The 19,860-nt window shown below is 45.9% G+C and overlaps 7 protein-coding genes across 7 annotated transcripts; 5 read left to right on the top strand and 2 right to left on the bottom strand.

Annotated features, from left to right (window-relative positions):
• Positions 1-125: 125 nt before the first annotated feature.
• On the bottom strand, positions 126-1,204 carry FSST1_005182 (quinone oxidoreductase family protein; the record flags this gene model as incomplete). Its single annotated transcript, XM_083231433.1, has 2 exons — positions 126-380; positions 461-1,204. 2 exons carry the CDS (start codon positions 1,202-1,204, stop codon positions 126-128), a joined length of 999 nt encoding a protein of 332 aa, XP_083088612.1.
• A 2,145-nt stretch (positions 1,205-3,349) lies between these two features.
• Positions 3,350-7,579, top strand: FSST1_005181 (uncharacterized protein; the record flags this gene model as incomplete). Its single annotated transcript, XM_083231432.1, has 9 exons — positions 3,350-3,595; positions 3,644-3,696; positions 3,748-4,428; positions 4,485-4,595; positions 4,649-4,917; positions 4,966-5,095; positions 5,157-5,992; positions 6,043-6,416; positions 6,470-7,579. The coding sequence occupies 9 exons, from the start codon at positions 3,350-3,352 to the stop codon at positions 7,577-7,579; spliced, it is 3,810 nt and encodes a 1,269-aa protein (XP_083088611.1).
• An 810-nt stretch (positions 7,580-8,389) lies between these two features.
• Positions 8,390-9,993, top strand: FSST1_005180 (uncharacterized protein; the record flags this gene model as incomplete). The annotated part of the gene is made up of 3 exons (XM_083231430.1): positions 8,390-8,435; positions 8,487-8,940; positions 9,006-9,993. 3 exons carry the CDS (start codon positions 8,390-8,392, stop codon positions 9,991-9,993), a joined length of 1,488 nt encoding a protein of 495 aa, XP_083088610.1.
• Positions 9,994-10,713: 720 nt separating this feature from the next.
• On the top strand, positions 10,714-11,676 carry FSST1_005179 (Alpha/Beta hydrolase protein; the record flags this gene model as incomplete). Its single annotated transcript, XM_083231429.1, has 1 exon — positions 10,714-11,676. One exon carries the CDS (start codon positions 10,714-10,716, stop codon positions 11,674-11,676), a length of 963 nt encoding a protein of 320 aa, XP_083088609.1.
• Positions 11,677-11,942: 266 nt separating this feature from the next.
• On the bottom strand, positions 11,943-14,320 carry FSST1_005178 (fungal specific transcription factor domain-containing protein; the record flags this gene model as incomplete). Its single annotated transcript, XM_083231428.1, has 4 exons — positions 11,943-13,091; positions 13,151-13,378; positions 13,452-14,041; positions 14,152-14,320. The coding sequence occupies 4 exons, from the start codon at positions 14,318-14,320 to the stop codon at positions 11,943-11,945; spliced, it is 2,136 nt and encodes a 711-aa protein (XP_083088608.1).
• Positions 14,321-16,345: 2,025 nt separating this feature from the next.
• FSST1_005177 (uncharacterized protein) lies at positions 16,346-17,317 on the top strand (the record flags this gene model as incomplete). Its single annotated transcript, XM_083231427.1, has 2 exons — positions 16,346-16,803; positions 16,855-17,317. 2 exons carry the CDS (start codon positions 16,346-16,348, stop codon positions 17,315-17,317), a joined length of 921 nt encoding a protein of 306 aa, XP_083088607.1.
• A 988-nt stretch (positions 17,318-18,305) lies between these two features.
• Positions 18,306-19,718, top strand: FSST1_005176 (uncharacterized protein; the record flags this gene model as incomplete). Its single annotated transcript, XM_083231426.1, has 3 exons — positions 18,306-18,398; positions 18,447-18,515; positions 18,567-19,718. 3 exons carry the CDS (start codon positions 18,306-18,308, stop codon positions 19,716-19,718), a joined length of 1,314 nt encoding a protein of 437 aa, XP_083088606.1.
• Between the last annotated feature and the right edge of the window lie 142 nt (positions 19,719-19,860).

Here is a 19,860-nt window from a genome sequence, read left to right as displayed (position 1 = left end):
GTGACTGGAAGTTACTCAGATATCTCTCGTATGTGATAGAAGGGCAGAGAAGGAACCAGAAAACATTGCGGTGTGACACCATGGTCCTCAATAGAATTCCTGAACTTCTAATACAAGACGAATATTCACTGGCAGTCTAAGAGAATCTTCCCCATCGCCTTCCTACTCTCCAGCTCCAACTGTGCCTCGGCAGCTTCAGCAAGAGGGTAAACATGATGGATAGTCGACAGGACCTCCCCAGTAGCTACCATGTCAAAGAGCTCATTAGAATACTTCTCAAAAAAGTCACGGCTGCTAATGTAAGTGCTAACGAGTGGCCTCATCAGACGGACATTTTTCATGCCGAGTCTGAGAATGTTGAGTGGCGGAACCGGTCCAGACTGATTTGTAAGTATTGCAGTCAGCATCTCATTTTTCGGAATGACTACTTGTAACAATGTTAAGTGGAAAGGTATCTTACCGCGTTACCGAATGAGATAAGCTGACCATGCATGGCGATCATATCTAGATCGTAATCCATCGTTGCGCGGCCGACGCCATCAAAGATGACATCCACACCATGTCCAGCGGTGATGTCTTTGACCTTGGCTAGCACATCATCGTTGCTCATGTTGATTACCCACCCCGCCCCCTTCTCTAGGGCAATGGCGCACTTCTTTTCGGAACCCGCTGTCGCAATGATCTTTGCACCGAGATGGCGCAGCATCTGGACCATCAGGCCCCCCACGCCCCCTGCAGCAGCATGAACAAGTACCCACTGTCCTTTCTTGACATCAGCTGCAGCGCGGATGAATGACCAAGCAGAGAGGCCTTGGAGTAGGATGGTGGCAGCTTGCTTCGTGGATATGTTGTCAGGTAAAATGACAACAGATGAGGCAGTGAGCCGCGTATACTGGCTGTAGCTGCCAACTCCCGGTCCGGCCGTGTACGCCACCTTGGTACCCGAAGGGTATCCCTTGACGGAGCTATGCGCCGCTACAACCTCTCCCGCACCCTCGCACCCCAGAGTAATAGGAAAGGCGGAGGTAGGGTAGAGGCCCTGGCGAACATAGATGTCATGGAAGTTAATACCCGAGAAGTGGTTTCGTACGAGGATTTCTCCTTCGCCGAGACTTGGCAGTGGGATATCTCTGAGTTCAAGGACATCGGTAGATCCATTCTTCTCGATTTGGATAGCCTGCATTGTCTTGGTAGAGGAGCTCATTTTAACTGAATGATGGAGGTTGTTGATATTGGCTTGTAATGTGATATTCGAAACTTGCTACGTTTGATTAGCCTTGGTGGAAGATTGGCCGTAAAGTAGCTGTAGCTTAGCCTGAACGACATCGCGAATGTTGACAAGATTGTCACTAATACTGACCCTCTTGGCAGTATGGTCAATGCAAGTGACAACACGAAGATGGCGTAGTAACAACGTAATGCATTGTTGGTCTGTACTCCACCATGAAGGTAGCTCAGCCATGTCGTATAGCAAATCCCAAAACCTCGGCATAAGATGATGACTGCATACATGAAAAAAGATGATGCCTATTCATTCAACGATGGCGCAGAATTCATCACGGAACACATGGGGGAACGAACGTATATTATTCTGCTATTGATTAATTATTTTTTATAATCCTTAAGCTTTTGCCTAGGCTTTCTTAATTTCCTCTAGGTTTTTAATAAAGGTTAATCTATCTGCATAAATTAAATTTTTAATAATAATTAAATCTAAGGCTCTTTTAAGATAAAGTTTCTTTTATAATATAACTCTTTTAATATAAACCTTATAATAGAGATTATAAAAGAAGCTTCTATTATACTAAAGATAATAATAATTTCTTCCTTTTATAACCTTAATTAATTAATAAATTAATAATAAAGTTAAAGATATTTACTTACTATTATTTAATTAAATAAAATTAATTATTAATTAATTAATCTTAGTCTCTTATTATATATAATTAACCTATTATAGTTCTTATATATAATATTAACTATTATTAAGCTAAAGGCTATTAATCTTAGTTATTACTTTAATAGTTTATATTCTAATATAATTAAAAATATAATTAAAAGGCTTAAGGATAAAGGCCTTTTATATATAGAAGCTAAGCTTCTCTATATAATAAAGAAAAAAGATACCCTTATAAAGGTTAAACTAATAGCCTTTACCTATAAGTTAAACTTCTTAATTTTATATAAAGAGAATAAAAAGGAAAAACTAAAAGAAATATAATAGCTTAAAAAGGTTATTTTAGAGGAAAAGGTTAAACTATCTAGAGGGTAAACTATATTCCTTAAGGCATTTAATATATTAATAATCTTATATAATAACTAATTTAACTAGTTAAAAAGGCATATTATAATAGCAATTAAGGCCTTTAAGTTATAGGGATAGGGTATTAAACCTAGAAGAAGGCTAGATAAAGAAGCCTAAAGCCAAAGGCTATCTCGGTGCGGATTATCTAGTTAATTGACCAAATAATGCTGCTTCTATCGTGAGAGATTCGTGATGTTATCAACTAGGGGCTATTGATTGATATGGCAGGTGGTACATGCACAAAACAAGTTGGTGGGGGTGTCCAATACTGGCTTTTCCACTATTCCTTGTAACTACACCTCATAAATGAATATGCACGTCAGCGCTTCCTATACATTTTTCTAAGGCGCGGTAGGGCTAGAATTATTGAAACCATCCTCTATGTATGTGCCGAATAGCTGTAGTAGATGTAGGTCCCATAGATCCGGTTGGACAAAACGTCTCACTACGTTTACTAAATCTGACAAACGCAACTATCAACTCATAATGCTCAGTTACCAAGCGTTATGATTGAGAGACCTGCCTAATACTCTATAGTCAAGATTACTTCTGCATTATGGTGTGTTTTGCCAACGTACCTCAAAATCACAACATGTCAACACAACCTCCTCGCCATGACAGTGATACCCGTAAATTGGCATCAGATACTGCCTCCAATTCGTAGTTTGGCCCCCCTACAGCCGACGTGAGAGCGATGATGTGCGGGAATTTCTGAGCCAAGTGCTACGTATGTGTTCAGACACAAGACATCTAGACCGCCGCCAGATGTAGAAGGTAACATTTGGACAAGCTATGCAGCTTATTCTCACCTAAGATCAATGAGATAGTAGACTTGTAAGATTTGGTCATCAAGAAAGCCTTCTGACAAGTCCGATTCCTGTGCAATCATTCAGACGCTCAAGCCGTAGAGAGGGTATTCCTAAGGGGATAGTGCGTTGTGGTATAAGTGTTACAACTCAGCACATAGGATGAGATAGATTCAACAAAAGACTACAAACATTTTCAAAAGAAATCAACTTTCAAAACTCTCTCAAAACTCCAAACATGGCAGTGCAATCCAAGCATCTCAACGAGGAGGGTATGGCCGCGTACCGTGGACCTTCACTGCAGCAACCGCATCGGGCCCGACAGGCCCTCAAAGATGCGTATGCCGGTCTGATCCCTCCTCTTCTGGGATTTTACTGTGGCATCACATCAACCAGCGTTGCACAGTACGTTGCAACACTCGGTTATGATTTCGTCTGGGTCGACTGGGAGCACTCGTCTTGCGGTGTTGAGACGATGACATCTGTAGGTCTACTGAAAACGCGTGGGACATGGCAGCTTACAAATCAACAGATCGTCCAGACTATCAGCTTCTTCAGCGAAGGCAAGAGTATGCCTTTTGTTCGGTATGCTTGAGTACTATGAGCCCAACTTCTATTTACCACTAACATACCCAGACTCCCTGGTCATGATCACAAGGATGTTGCTTATGCTCTTGATGCTGGTGCCAGTGTCGTATTTCCCCAGGTAGACACTGTTGAACAGGCTAAAGAATGCGTTTCTGCTACCAAGTACGGTCTAAAGAACCGCGGCTCGCGATCAGCTCCGCCTTTTCGCCTAGTCCCTGGTGTCACAGACTACAAGCTGGACCAAAACCAGACGCTTCATGAGAACTTGAACCGCCAAGCAGCTGTTCTGATTCAAATTGAGTCAGAAGAGGGCATCAACAATCTTGATGATATCCTTACTCAAGTCCCTGACATTGATGCTGTCTGGATTGGTGCCATGGACCTAAGGGTTTCCATGGGGTTTGAGGGCATGTGGGGAAATGAGCCAGAGTTTCTGGCCGCTGTTGCGAAGTATAACAGTATTCTGGCCAAGCATGATATGCCCGGTGCTGGTATTGTGCAAGGCCCACCAGAGGTCATGACTCAACTCTCCAAAGGCCGAGCATTCATGATCGTGGCCAGTGATGTCCAAGCCATCATGGGTCAGAAAAAGGCCTTTGTCGAGGCTAGAAATTTGATGCCGAAGCTCAACGCTTATGATAAGAGTCCCCCCGATGCGCAACCTCTGAAGTCAGAGCATGTTGAGAGCGATATTTATCTACTTCCGAGAGACGAAGAGGAAACCAAGAGGTAAGAGCCCATTGGTGACAATCATGGTACAAAAAAATGATACCAACATTGCACAGGCTAGATGAACAGCACCGTTACATTGTCGAACTTTGCGATGGCTTCATTATAAGCCCAATAATCCAGAACGATCGGCTCAAGATGGTAGCTGATGTCGGCACTGGCTCAGGGTACGCTGAAAATCTTTACATCTACGTGATATGAACTGACATTAAATCTCCAGAGCCTGGTTGATCGACTTGGATTCACGTCTACGAGTCCAAGGCGAATCGAACCAAACTACTTTTCACGGGTTCGACATCTCTGACCTCCAGTTTCCGAAACTTTCAGGAGAAGAGGAGTCTCGCTTTAAGTTCAGCGTTCACGATGTCCGAAAGCCCTTTCCTGAAGATCATATTGGGAAGTATGACCTGGTGCACTTGAGGCTGCTTGTGTGGGCTCTTCCTGCCGATGATGTTGATACCGTTGTCGCCAACCTTGCTTCACTTCTTAGTAAGTTCTCAAGTTTTAAAGCAAAGGATTACTATTAATATATGGCAGAGCCCGGTGGCTACCTTGCTTGGGATGAGGCTGCTTATGTCGACTCGATAGATGCAGCTGGTACTCCAGAAGGTATCCGCATCCACGATATTGTGGTGGATTTTATGGAGAAAAGAAACCTATGTGTTGAGTAAGTGACGAGTTCTCTGTGCACGAATACTTGATGACAGAAATACTAATTCACTCAATAGCCTCCCGTCTGTTCTCCGCAAGTCCTATGAGAAGGCTGGACTTGATATGCAACATAGCATCAGATACAGCTCACTGCAGCATCCCAAGCTCCAGGCTACCACCAACAAGATCATTGGAGATGGTGCCATGTCTGTCTTACGAAACCTTAGTCAAGAGGCTCCATCCACGCCAGAACAGGTGAAGCTAAACGACGAGATGAAATCTCTGATTGCTTCCTATCCTACCACACAGCAATTGATGAAGTGGCAGTGCTGCCTGCAGTCCGTTGTTGCCAGGCGCCCTCAAAAGCTGCCGGTTGGTGCACCACCTGTGACCGTTACAAATGGAGTCACTACCAACGGAACAACGACCAATGGCACTATTACCAACGACATTAAAACGAACGGCGCTACGGTGAACGGATCTCACGCCAATGGCGTAAAGGCGAATGGCACGCATGAGAACGACGCAAACACCGATTATCTCGCTGCCAAAAAGTTGGAGCGAGGCAAGTCTTTTAGTAACCCAGGCTCACCAGAGAGCATGGCTCTCAAGGCCATGGTGACCCTGAACAGGTACCGCATGAGTTATAAGAATGACTGGGATCTCCCAAAAGCCATCTCGTCTCTTCGTCCGCTCCTCGAGAAGGCAATCCGTGAGAAGAAGCCCATCCGTCTTGTCTTGCCTGCATTCCCTTTCAAATCATCCAACAGGACTGCAAAGGTACTCGGTGCTGATCCTGATGATGCCGAGCGCGTCTCTCTCCTGCATCTCGACGGCTTGTGTAAGGCCTTGGAAGAGGCAACAAAGCTGAAAATTGATCTGTTGATCACGTCAGATGGTGTTATGTACAATGGTAAGAGTGATCTTCATTTATTAAACACAGTCAAGACTAACGCGTCATAGATCTCCTTGGTATAAGTGATGAAGAAGTATGGAGATACGGTGAGGGCATCCGAAGAATTGCCAAAGAACAGGGCTGCAGTCACATCTCCTTCAATCGATTGGGCGCTGTCATCTCACATGAAGTGGACGCCACAGCTAGCCTCGAAGAGTATCTGAGGGATGCCCCGGGCTACCGGCGACAGCTTGAGGACCTGCTGCCAGATGGATTCGATCCAGCACAAGAGATCAAGACTAACCATGATGTCAAGTTGACGTATCTGGGATACAAAAGGTTCTTGGATCTGGAGATGCAGAACGCTGCCCCTGATGACTCCAACCTTTCACTCAGAGATCGCAAAGCCATCACTGCTAAGAACATGATCAAACGTGGCAAGGTCAGTTGCAAATGTCACTTCACTTCGATATTGAATACTGACTCTGAGGACAGGCTTATGCTGAGGCCATTCGAAACGCGTATCCCAACGCAATCAGATTGTCTATCCATGAGTCCGATGATATCAACAAGATCTCAATTGCGATTCTCCCTCTTGCATCTGGCAATCCCATGACTCCATGGCACGGAGCACTTGTTCGTGCTGCGAATGGCGATCTGACCATGAGTCACGCTCTGAATGTGTCGGCTCTCAAGTATGACCTTGTGTATGAGGACGGAAAGCCCTCGTACTTCCGAGAAAGATCACCTCTATTCTCTTGGGTGGGAATGGATTTGTCTTTTACCTACATGTATCCTACCGGTATCATTGTGCGACCCGCCCATGTGAATCTAAAGTATTCCCTGAAGGACGTCGATATGACCAAGTTACGAGCACTCTCCGAGCAATGCTCACCAGTGGTATTGCGTGGTTTTAAAGAGACCAAGAAGAAGCCCGTCTTTGTATCCAAGGCCAAGGAGATGGGGACTATTTTGCCTTGGAAGGAGGGTGATATAATGGTTGTCAAGGATCAAATGAATGATGCCTCAGACTCCAATGTCACAACCACGAACGAGGCTATGCCCATGCATTACGACGGCATGTTCAAACTTGTGAAAGTCAAGGATGAACAGGGTCGTGAGACAGTTACCTCGGACCCTCCTTTGCTTCAATACTTCGTTTGTCAGGCAACTACAGGCAACAACCAGGGCTTCACCCTCTTTGCCTCGTCCCATCTCTTTTCCCGTTACCTCCCAGACAAGTACCCAATCGACGACCTGCGTAAGGTCAGGTGGACTTGCCACAGTGGTGGATATTTTGATCATCACGTGCCTAGCTTGCCCCTGGTTGTGTCTCATCCAGTCGACGCCCGTCCTTGTATCCGCTGGCACGAGCCTTGGCCCAAGACAGAGACCAAGTATGGCGATGCCAGCATCACTATTGATAATGGCGACCAGGCACTTGTTAGCATCGTGGACACACTTCTGTATGATGAGCGTGTTTGTCTTCGCTTTGCATGGGAGGAGGGCGATGTTCTGGTCAATGACAATATGGAAATGTTGCATACAAGGACTGCATTTGAACGTGGTGCCGCGCGGGAGCTATGGAGAATTCATGTTAGTTAGGCAACGGATACTTGGTTTATTTATTTTGTTTCAGGGTGGCACTGAAAGTAGTCTGACATGATGGGAAGGAAGCAAAATTATCAGTCAAGATTATCTCAGTTTCGTTTCCAATGGCGTCGAGGATATCTCGGAATTTACTTTTGCTACCCTACTTCCGAGGTTTGAATGAGGAAAGGACGCTTGGGATTCTTGATGTAAAATGTGACACAAGAATAAAGATTACTCTCATCACTGAAAAGAAAATGCTTTTTGATCTGGTGTGCCATAAGAGGAGAACCCCTTAAGTTCCTCCAATAAAATTCAACAACTTGATGTAGGAAGGAAGACTAAAATGTGATTCTGATGTTGTTGGCTCTACCGTATCCCTCTGCATGATAACGAGTGACTAGGGTGCGATTCTTTCCGAGAAGTTGAAATAATCACATTAACACATCCAATCATATTAGAAGCACAAAGTTTCGATTCAAGAGGGGGTCGGAACTGGTTTTGGAGACAAGTAACCGATTCCGCAGGGTTTGGTCTGTCTTTTATAGCGTATTTCATTCGTCTGATGTGGCTCAAAGGTGGGATAGTTGGTGACGGAAACCTCGGAATGAGCTTCCGAGTAACACTTTCTCACATATACATGTTTGTACCCTTCTCTAGTGTTATAGTTCGATTCCATCTTTCTGGATTCAACTGCCGAGTTATTACAAGACATCATTCTGTTGATATATAAATATTTCTACGTGCCAACCGTACGGCAGATTTCCAAGCCATCCTCCCCACTTCTCCTATTAGTTCATATCACACAAGCACACAGATATCAATATGTCTAAAATTACAATTACTGGTGTTAGTGGACGCCAGATAAGTGGTAGGTCCCAATCCTATGCCAATGGTTGCTTTGTGGCCTAACAGGTGCTAGTTCCAACGGGACTTTTTATCAACAATGAATTCGTCCCTGCAGAAGGCAACGCTACCGTGGAAACAGAAAACCCTTTCAACGGGCAGACTCTAGGGCATGTCTCAGCGGCTCAGGCTTCCGATGTAGACAAGGCTGTTGCAGCCGCCGAACAAGCTTTCCAGGGGGCCTGGAAGTCAACTCTACCAACGGTTCGAAGGAATCTGCTGAACCGTTTGGCTGACCTCATCGAAAGAGACGTCGAAGATTTAGCCTCGCTTGAGTCTGTCGATGCTGGTATCCTGTACCAGAATTCTAGCACAATTTTCGTCCCTCAAGCTGCGGAGACGCTTCGCTATTATGCTGGATGGGCTGATAAGATCGATGGTCACTCTTTGCATATTCCTCAGGGTATCTCATATTCACGTCGAGTCCCCATCGGTGTCTGTGCTGCCATCGTTCCCTGGAATGCACCGCTGTAAGTGTCCCTTCATTCACCACGTTTAACTGTGATTACCTTGAAGTTGACTGATGATCGGATAGCATGATCACTGTTTGGAAGATTGCCGCTGCTTTAGCAACTGGGAATGTCCTCATCATCAAAACACCAGAAGCTGCGCCATTATATGGCCAGAAACTTGGTGAGCTAATTGCCGAAGCCGGGTTTCCCCCAGGTGTTGTCAGCATACTCTGCGGTCTAGGTACGGTAGCTGGTTCGGCCATCTCTGCACACCCGGCTATCCGTAAAGTCTCGTTCACGGGAAGTCCTGGGGTAGGTCGCCAGATTCTAGCTGCATCTGCAAAAACAAATCTCAAGAAGATCAGCCTGGAGCTCGGGGGAAAGGGCCCTAGCATTGTATTTGACGATGCCGACTTTGAGAATGCTCTGCAGTGGACAACAGCCGGCATTACTATCAACAATGGCCAGATCTGTGCTGCAGGAAGCCGTATTTATGTTCAAGCTGATATCTACGACAAGTTTGTCAAGGCCTTTTCGGAACGAACCAAGGATGCCATCGCTGGTGACCCATTGTTGTCAGAAACTACAAAAGGTCCTGTCATCAATGGGGGACAAAAGAAGCGAATTATGGATTACATCAAGAAAGGCCAAGAGGAGAAGGTCCAAGTCTTGCACGGTGCAGATGATTCCAAGCTGCCTGCTGAGGGCCACTTTGTACCCAACACTGCATTTGTGGACGTGAACCCGCAAGCGACTGTGATCCGAGAGGAAATATTTGGTCCTGTTGCTTGCATTGCCAAGTTCAACACGGAAGAGGAAGTTGTCAGGCTAGCCAACGATAGTTGCTTCGGACTTGCTTCTGCCGTGTTTACTGAAGATATCAACAAAGCAATTCGTTTGGGCGAGGAGCTCGAGAGTGGACAGGTTACCATTAACATGTGGGGGACTGTCAATGCAAACGTAGCTTTTGGTGGTTTCAAAGAGAGTGGATTTGGTCGCGATTTGGGCAAAGAAGCGATTGACGACTGGACACAGGCAAAATACATCCAGGTGATGGTCTCAAAGCTATAGCAGAAGACAGTCCGTCTAAGCCCCCATATTCAAGTTTTGAGCCGCGTTGAGAGAAATAGCTTTGTTGATATCGGGGGTGTAGAGTTGCAGCCGTGTTGAATTTTTAGTGCACATAAAGCTGAAGATAACGAGGATGCACACTTCTTCACGGGCGGCAATAGTCTAGCCGAAATCAGTTAGTGTCTTATTTATGTAACCGTCAGTCGGAACTGAAGTTTCCGAAGTTTAATGTATTTGTTCCGCTATGACCTATTACCGGTGTGTTCAACGCCCTGGAGATGTGATTATTACCTTTCATCAATCCAGAAGCATTCCTTGACCTAGTGATATAGTTATATAAATGGCAAAAAAAGAACATTTCTGTCAGCAAACCATAGTTACAAGTAGCTGAGTGATTATGAATAGTTATGTAAATCAAGTATGTATATATGCATATATGCATAATCCGATAAGCTGGAAGCCGAGTGACGTAGTGCACTGGAATTAGCTAACCTGGTGCCGAGGTACTCGGCGGATCTGAATCCCATGTATTCAAGACGTTTAAAGCGAATTCGCATTATTGACGCCAATTACCCATTACTCAGCCTCTGATATACGTTGTTTCCATTTCTTTATTTGAGCCTTTTAACTGCTCTCGGTCTACATCTCACCGTAGCAATAAATACACTCACTCTAGATAGCCTCATCCGCCAAGGGAGTTCTCTCCGCAGTGTCTTAATAATGCCGTCCATCACATCATCCATCGTTACGTTCTATATCAAATGGATTCGACAAAGCAAGACCATCATGGGAAGTCCGGAAAACATACGCAATGCTCTTCACGAGGGGTATATCCGGCCACAGGACTTTCGTCCACCCACCAACCTTGGAACCGACATCGTAATTGATCGCGTCGATGTACACGATTGGCCTCTATACAGATTATCAGCACATGTATCCCCAGCTAAAAATGAGCCACGCAAAGCGCTTCTTTACATCCATGGCGGCTCCTTCTTCCGGGAGATTGTTTCACAGCATTGGAATCTCACGGCGCAGATTGCTCGCGAGACGGGTCTGGATGTTCTGATCCCGATCTACCCACTCGTACCACGACCAGGAGCTACCGCCCAGAAACTCGCGGCTGGTTTATTGGCTATTTGCCGTTTGTCTGAGGCTCCAGTTGTGAGCATAGCTGGAGATTCAGCTGGTGGCATGCTCGCTATGGTGGCTGCCCAGCAACTACGAGACACAGAGCCGGAACTCTTCGGCAAAGTCAAATCTTTAGTTCTCATTTCGCCAGTTGTCGACCTTGGGCTAGATCATTCAGAAGTTGTGCGTCTGGAACAGATCGACCCTTGGCTTGCCATTGATGGTCTCCGTGAAGTCATCATTCCGAAACTAGCGGCAGATCTCCCCATCAAAGACCCAATCGTCAGTCCTCTGTATGGCAGCATCGAGAACTTACCCCCGACACTTCTTTTGTGTGGTACCTGCGACATGCTCTGCGCTGACGCTCGGCGATTGAAGTCAAAGTTTACTGGCAAGGATATGAACGAGGCGTTGCCAGGAAGTACTCAGACAGATCGATTTATGTATGTCGAGAAGGAGGATATGATTCATGTTTGGCCTCTCCTGCCGCATCCCGAAGGGGCTGAAGGACGGGAGCTCATCATGCATTTCATAAACAAGTACTTGGGGAACTGAATACGAGTTACTATTGACTTCTGGGTCGAGCATCATCTGTGATGTCTTCACAAAATGTTTAGCGAGAAGAGTACAATGTATTAATTATGTTGTGTCAGTTGCAAACGTCATTATCAGTCCTTAGACTGGAATACCATCGATGCAATTGCTTATACACTGCTAGACTTCAGATAGGCATTTCCACGCAGTATTTGCAGTCGTATGCCAAATGTCCGAATCCGTCTTTTTGCACTCGGATGCTAGACCAAACGATGCCAAATATCTATCTAAAAGAAAAAAGAATCATAGTCTTTCAATATTTCGGCCATGTCAGGGGAACGAAATATGGCGAGATCCTCACTAGTTAAGTCCATTTCATGTGGACCTGCAGCATCTGGGGATGCAAATGGCCATACTCCATCAAGTTTGGGGATACTTTCGAATGACCCGCCCTGTACCGGGGAGCTTCCATCAGATGGATTACCCGTAACTACAAGGTTTGTAGAATCCTCGTAATTAATCCAGATTGGCTGGGAGGGCTTTGCAGTCGATGTCGTTGGCGATGGAACTATTGTTTCTACCTGCGAATCCGTAGTTGCGTTGCTTCTTATTTGTTGCAATGGTAGTTGATGGATCGGTGCCCATGTGTTGAGTGAATTCGTGAGCAGTTCCACTTGCTCTGACTGCCGGGTCTGTGCTACCGGCTTGCTGGGTTCTGAATGCACAATTGTTGCTGCATCGTTTCTTTGTGAGGAGCCTTCCAATGTTGCGCCGTTCATTGTGTGAAGATATGAGGGTCTCAGGCTCTGGCCATTGGCTTCGAAGATTAGTTGTTGAATACCCTGAAGCTTATTCTTTAATCTTTCAGAAATTGGTGACCTTTTAGCCAGTTGCCCTATGAAATCCATTGCCATGAAAACATCTGTCAGACACGACGAATGATGGGACGCCGCAGGTGAACACAGAACCAAGAGTAGTGATGACAGGGCTGTTTCTAGAAAATGGTTGAAAGTCTTGTGTTGGGCATAGTAGATATCTGTTTCACGGGCGATCGAAAGAAGTACACGGATTGTGCTCTGAGCAACTTCAACCATGGGGCGAGTTGGGGAAGGGTCAAGGGTATCTGTCTCCGACCTCGTAGCAAACTTGCGATGGATGACTATCCTCATTTGATTGGCTCTTAAATAGAGCAGCAACCGAAGCCTGAATTCACCTCTTGATTCTTTAGAAGGGTCGAAACTGTCCTGGGGACCTTGGAATCGTAGTTTCACTGGCAAATTTTGTTGCCATTGCAAAACACGGAACTCAAGAAAGTCGCGTGTCGACGTGGAAAACGCAGCGGAGGTCAACTGGTTAAATAATGACTTCCGGACATCTGAAGCGATGTTGCAGTAAGAAATCATCTGATTCAGATATGCTGAAGAGATACTTTCGTTCTATTCGATTGTCAGCTAGTCATCTTCTCATACGTTTGGACCTAACCAGTGGCACTCACATCCGGCTTGGACTTTCGGGTGATATCGGTATCTGATACGGCAAACGGCAGCCCTGTGCCAAAGCTCCATCTTCTATCTAGGGTATAGACTGTCCAAAACAACTTGTCGTCGATGTCATTGTCGTAGCCATTGTTGTGTTCGCAATCAAGTTCCTGGAGCAGTCGTAGAACCGTTCCTGTAGTTCTCCATGCCAGAACCTCACGGTCGACGAGGAATGAATAAACAGCCTTCACGGCACGATCAGTATGCTGTATGTGAAAGACGTAGTTGGAGATGAGCCATGGGTGTAGCGACGCTTACAGTGAGTAGTAATAGTACCATGGACTCACGACGGATGCGTCCAGTGTGAACTTGCACCAGAACGATTCCATGAAGCTCTTGAACAGCAGAATCAGCCACCTCAACTGCACTTGCATCCCTAATACAGGAGAGTATCGCAAGTACAAGAAATGCGATATCGGCGGCATATTGATAGTTGGAACTTGGAGATGGCCTTGGTGAAGCTGCGTTTTGTTTTGCTGCATCAATCTCGTTGAGAAGCTGATGTATGTTTAGAAGAGGATATTGGAGACCGACTTCTTCGTCCCAAAGCTGCAATACCGCCATCCAGGTCTCCATGTTAAAAGCTGCGAGGGCACCGCCCATGGAGCCAAGAGCCCTATGATCAATAGCTTGACGAATCTGATCAACTCCCACAAAGTTGGAGACAGGCTTTCCTGATGGTTTCCTCAAGGTGTCGTTCATGACAGAACCAAAATTATTCTCGCCAAGACGGATGGAGTAATCATAGCTTTCGGGCCTCAAAGGTACTGAACTAGCGCCAGAGCAGTCACTCGAGACATCGTTCGCCAGGTCGCGTTGCTGACGCACAGGATTTGCTTTATCCGCGTCTGATATTGAGCGAGAAATAGTTCTTTCATTTCAAATTAGTGAATCCCAATTTTCTGTTGATACAGGAATCGAGTAAGGAATGCGCCTCTGCTACAAGATCGGTACTTACGAGTCTCGACGGCCCGAACGGTATCGCGTCGTTCGGGGATAGGAACATGTTGCTTTATGCTCACGACATCTATTACAGGGATCACCACCGCTGCATTTGCTCTTCCGTTTCCGACATGTATCGCTAAGACCCTGAGATCAGTATCTGACTGGCTAATAGGACGATGCATAGGTCACAAGACATTGCAATTCAGGGCCAGTGTGCATACCAAGCTACAGTCGTATATGCAGGTCGCCGACTTCGCTGTTTTGTTGTCTCCATACAAGCAACAGGGGCTCCAGCAGTCATGGAGGTGATTGAAGGAGAAGACACATAAGGATCGGAGTCAAGTTTGAGATGTCGGAATGAACGGTTATACGGTATAAAGGAATGAAAATAAATTAGGCGTTATGGGGAACAAGGCCAACGCGGGGTAGGAAGCTAATCAAGACACTATCCCTGTATGGAAAAGATTGACATTGAGAATCAACAACTAGACTAGTACTATCCAATTAGCGATTGGAAATTACTGAAGCTGAACCCAAGGCTAAGACCCATTAGGTAATGACATTAGCTTTATAAAGCAAAGGAAAGAAAGCGTGACTCTTCAACTACCAGCACGGCGAGAACGTGATAACTTTGTCCCAATTAGCAATAGAGGCACATGACAAAGAATAGTCAACTTTGCAATCCTTCGAATAGTGCGTAATGTTTAAAACTTATTGAATAGTCAGAGCTTTTGTCATGAGATTTGTTCTGGTGGAATATTTAATAATGGTGCGAGAGCATTATATACATCGGGTCTGCCATCCATGGTTCTATTCAGAGTGCCTGGAATTTTGCGGGAATGTCGGAAGGCTCGGTCGCCTGGGCACTGATGTTAATGCTGTCAAAAGTAGATACCTTCGTATTAGCAAAGAACACAGATGAATAGTAGTGATAATAAATGAGATCTTACATTTCCCGGAAGCTTTCGCCACTGAGACGACCCAATTCATACTCAGTTCCGTCAGGTAAGACAAGGACATTAGGCCTCTGACACCCGACCTTGCCATTTGATGGATCCCTTTTAAAAAAAACCGGAATTCCAGACGCAACCGGTGTATCAAACTGTAAAATCAGGGATGCAAATCCGAGAGTGTACTCTGCCAAACTGTCCGGTCACGCGCTCGGTGCAGTTACCGCCTCCGTACCCTATAACATTTACTGTGAATACATCCCGGATACCTTGAATACCGATAGACTGGAAAGGACTGTCGGTCGTGTCAATACCACAGCAAGTGTTTGCACGCAGATCGAGGCAGCGTAAGTAGCTGCCCAAGCCCCCATCGATACCACCCGGACCTTTATAGTAATAATATCCATCAAAAGCATGCTGCAATTAAGCCCTCAAGAGCTTGCAGTATAATGTTGTGCCTTACGTCTACACCTAATGATACGTCCTAAAGCTCAGACAACATATATTAACGAGGCTCATCAAGAGCCAAGTAGCCTAAAGTGAGTTATATTGTTGACTCGACAAGTCCTGTGTCGCTTTCTTGGGTAACAAAGACACAACTAGTGGGGTCTGATCTAGGTGGTAGGTATCAGTACTTGCTCTATTGTTAACTTCTGTTTCCTCTCTCTCAAGCCATATTGTATGGTGAACCACGTGCATCACAATAATGGCGGCATCAGTATAGCAAATGTTAATTATATGAGAGATGGCAGAGAATTTCCCAGTGTAGGAGATGATTAAACCTCGTGACACATCTTGTCAATTAAGAGTAATTATTGTTTTCGTATAACTTTCCAACATCGGGCGTGATAGACGTAATGATTCTCGGAGTGCATGCCCATCTTGCATATAATGCAGATCACTTGCTTCTACAGAAATGGATGTTTAGTATTAACAGTAGCAAACAAAGACATCCTAAGTAAGAGGCCTCCATTCAATCCTCACCTGATAACCCCCGCATCTCCAATAGAGAAATCGCCGGAAAGATGTCTTGTAAACCCGTCAGCCAAGAACCTCATGGGGTAAAATCAGTCGCTGCCAAGCCAACTAGACGTAAAACTGAAATTTACAACGTATAAACTGGGATTTAATTTCAAAGGGCACTGCAGACCGAGTCTTGGCTGGATTTGGTCGGGTTTTTAAAACCCCAATGGTTCCTCCTTCTCGGTCTAATGAATTTCTAAGGCCTGTCGAGGTTTTGTTAAAGTTCCAGTCATTATGCCTACTGCTACAGAGTTTTTCGGCTTCAGTGCCCACAATCTAGGTCCTCTGACGACGGCCTACACCGCACCATCCAGTTGCTCGACAGGGACAGATCGTCTTGCCTTTGTCAACGCCAGCGACCCTGTTAGAGCTTACGGCATTCCTACATGCGACGTCAAGCCACTCGGTGATTGCCTCCCTAGTGGAAGTTCTTGGGAGTCTGTTGAGGGACAGACTACTGAGTTTGTGCAAGGACTATACGCCTATTACTCACCTGGCCTCGTTTGTCCTTCGGGTTGGCGTACTGTGGGAAGTCTGGCGCATGATAGCGACGACGACGAAAAGGCTCTAGCTTCAGGTGCCTTGGCAACTCCCAAATGGGATGATCAGCCAGGACTCAGGATTCTTCATGCAACTGAGTTCTGGCTAGGAATTTTGGAACCTTCTGAAACTCTTGCCTATTGCTGTCCTAGGTGAGTCAGTATACTACCCAAGGATTCGAGACGTGACTCTGACAGGTGCAGTGATTATCAAGCAGACGCCTTTGGACTGTGTATCTCTACTCTCGGTCCAATCGAGTCCTACACCTATTCCAAGATGTGCATCACCATTGGCAACGACTTTGTACCTATCAAAACCTGGGATGGCACCACCTTAACAGATCATGAGCTAGTTTCTATGGCATCTGGAACTGAAGAGCCCTGGACGACATTGGATGATCGCCTCTTGACTGTAACCGAGGTTAAGGAGCACTTAGCTATTGCGACATATGTACCTGCTGTGCCACTGGTATACAAAAAGTCTGACCTGGAAAAAGAAGATGACGACAATGACAGCAACGATGATGATGATGATGAAGATGGTAACAATGATGACGATGGAAATGATGATGATAATGCAGCTTCAGCTGCGACTTCTCTACAGGGAGCTGTAAGTGCGCTTGCCATGACTTTGGGACTACTTGCAGGAGCTGGCATGCTCCTGTAGTGGGCTTAGCAATACCAATCTAGATATTTTTACGTACGATAGTTCTTCTGATCTACCGACGCTTTACGATTTATTATATACCTCCTTCTGCCTCTTACCCATCCCTATCAAAATGTATGAGTTATCTCAGCGATTAGTGGCCCCGACGTGTGGGTTCCTAAAGATCTTCAACTGGAAGAATATTTAAAACAGAACCTTCAACGCCGCATCCATCTGCGTTTATGAATTGTCGATGATATACGGCTAAAGAGGTTCCCATGATTAGAAACGACAACAGCCGATATACAGCCCGAATGACGCGTCTTTGAGGGACAATGGATTTTTATTTCTCACAAATACTACATCAATGTTACTGTAGCAAGAGTTAAGCAATCACGACGATCAGCTTGCGTAAGGGAGTTTCACATATCCATGTCGTTGGATAAAATCTGGGGCTTTAATCGTCTCGCCAGCACTTGAAACGTCCAAATCCCTGGCTTCGCTTCTGTTGCGTCCGGCTTAGTTCACATCCGAGTTCCAGATTACGGTACTCCACCACAAAATGGAATCGCCAAGGGAAAGCTTAGCTGTAGATCTGTAGGATCTGAAACTGCCACACGTATTCTAGTTTTTTTCTGGGGTAACATGATACTGTAAACGAATCAGCCTTGGCGTTTATTGTCTCAGCAATGTTTACGAAGACAAGCTTCTCTGGGACGATCTATTTCGAGATTCATCTCAAGGTATAGCACCATCAAAAATGTGCTAGGGTGTCAAATAGATATTTGCTATAAGAAGACTGCCAGTCGATACAGGTTGGTTATTTTCATTCACTCATCAAACCACACTTTGACCAAAAGAATCGCTCGACGCGATATTTCCTTTCTTCTATTCGGCAATCAATTGTTTTTTTATTCTTCTTTTATAAGCTTCTTCTCCCATTCTTCTTTCTACAGTTACTGCTGCGCGGTAGCTATCATTTCCAGTATCTTCCTTCTCTTCAATCAACATGTTTTTTGCCAATGTCCTTGTCGGCGTCTTAGCCGCTCAAGCCGTATCGAACAATGGAGGGTCAAGCCCTGCGCAAGCAGGCAAGTACGCAGTAAGTATTCCAGTCCGTTCTGTCAGCGCTGTTCTAACGAGATGCCAGGCCTTAATGGCTGCTGCAGCCCTGCCCGTCTCTGGTGCACCTTTAATGGGTCTTATTGAACCCAGAACGGTAAGTCTACTTCAATAACGTTCTTTATTTCTCTTCCTAATAGTCATCTAGCCCCACCACAAGAGAGGCCAAAACGCCCAAGGTGGACAGGGGGGACAGAACGACGATCAAGACCAAGACGATCAAAACGACCAGGACAATGAAGACGACCAAGATGACGATAACGCACAAGGCGGTCAACAAAATAACAATGGTCAGAATAACCAAGGTGGCAATGATCAGGGCAATGATCAGGGCAACGATGGCCAAGAAGATGGCCAGAACGATAACCAAGACAATGGTAATCAGAACGGAGCAGAGAATGGCAACCAGGGCAACAACCAGGACAATAACCAGGGCAACAACCAGGGCAATGATCAGGGTAATGGAGGTCAACAAGGAGACAATGCCGGCAATTCTGCAACGGAGACAATTATCACCGAAACCCAGACTGATGCCGCTGCTGTCGAGACGCAGACTGATGCTGCCAACGCCACACAGGATGCCGCTGCTACCGAAACCGCTGCTCTTACTGAGACTGGAGCTGCCAATGGGACGGCTGCCGCTACAACCACTGATGCCGCGGCCACAGCTGCCCCTACCGCTTGCAAGGCAAAGAACAACAATGGCAACAATGGCAACAATGGCAACAATGGCAACAATGGCAACAATGGAAATAACAATGGCAACAACAACGGTAACGACAATGGTAACGACAACGGTAACGACAACGGCAATGATGGCAATGGAAATGGTAATGGACAGGATAATGCCGATGATAACCAGAACGGCGATGACAACGCAGATGACAACGCTGGAGACGCCGCCAACGATAACGGTAACAATGGCGATGCCGCTGGGGGTGCCGCTGGGGGTGCCGCGGGTAACGACAACGCTGGTGGAAACAACGGAAATGGTGACAACAACGAGGATGCTGCTCAAGGAGATAACGCAAACGACAACGGTGGCAATGCAGCAGATGATGCTGCTCAAGATGGTAACGGCAACAACGCCGACGGCAACAATGCAGCAGACGATGCTGCTCAAGGTGGTAACGACGCGGGCAACAATGGCGACAACGCGGCAGAGGGCGATGCCAAGGCAGGTGGTAATGCAAATGACAATGCAGCCTGCAACGCTAAGCGTGGTATTCTCGGCGATATCCTTCAGAATCTGCAAGGAGGTGCTGCTGGAGGTGATGCCGCAGCTGATTGCGATAACTAAAAGAACATTGCAACGTTTTGATGGATATTAAAGACTTTTGGGGGATCTTGTGAGCGGTGACAATTGGTCTGCTGGTACAAGACTGATATCACGGTTCATGATGGGTGCTGGACACCGATGGGCAGGCCCAGGATTGTACCAA

This window comes from Fusarium sambucinum, chromosome I, assembly GCF_050947815.1.
Source record: "Fusarium sambucinum isolate potato_lamoka chromosome I, whole genome shotgun sequence".
Classification (NCBI taxonomy): domain Eukaryota; kingdom Fungi; phylum Ascomycota; class Sordariomycetes; order Hypocreales; family Nectriaceae; genus Fusarium; species Fusarium sambucinum.
This window is presented reverse-complemented; position numbering and strand designations above follow the sequence as displayed.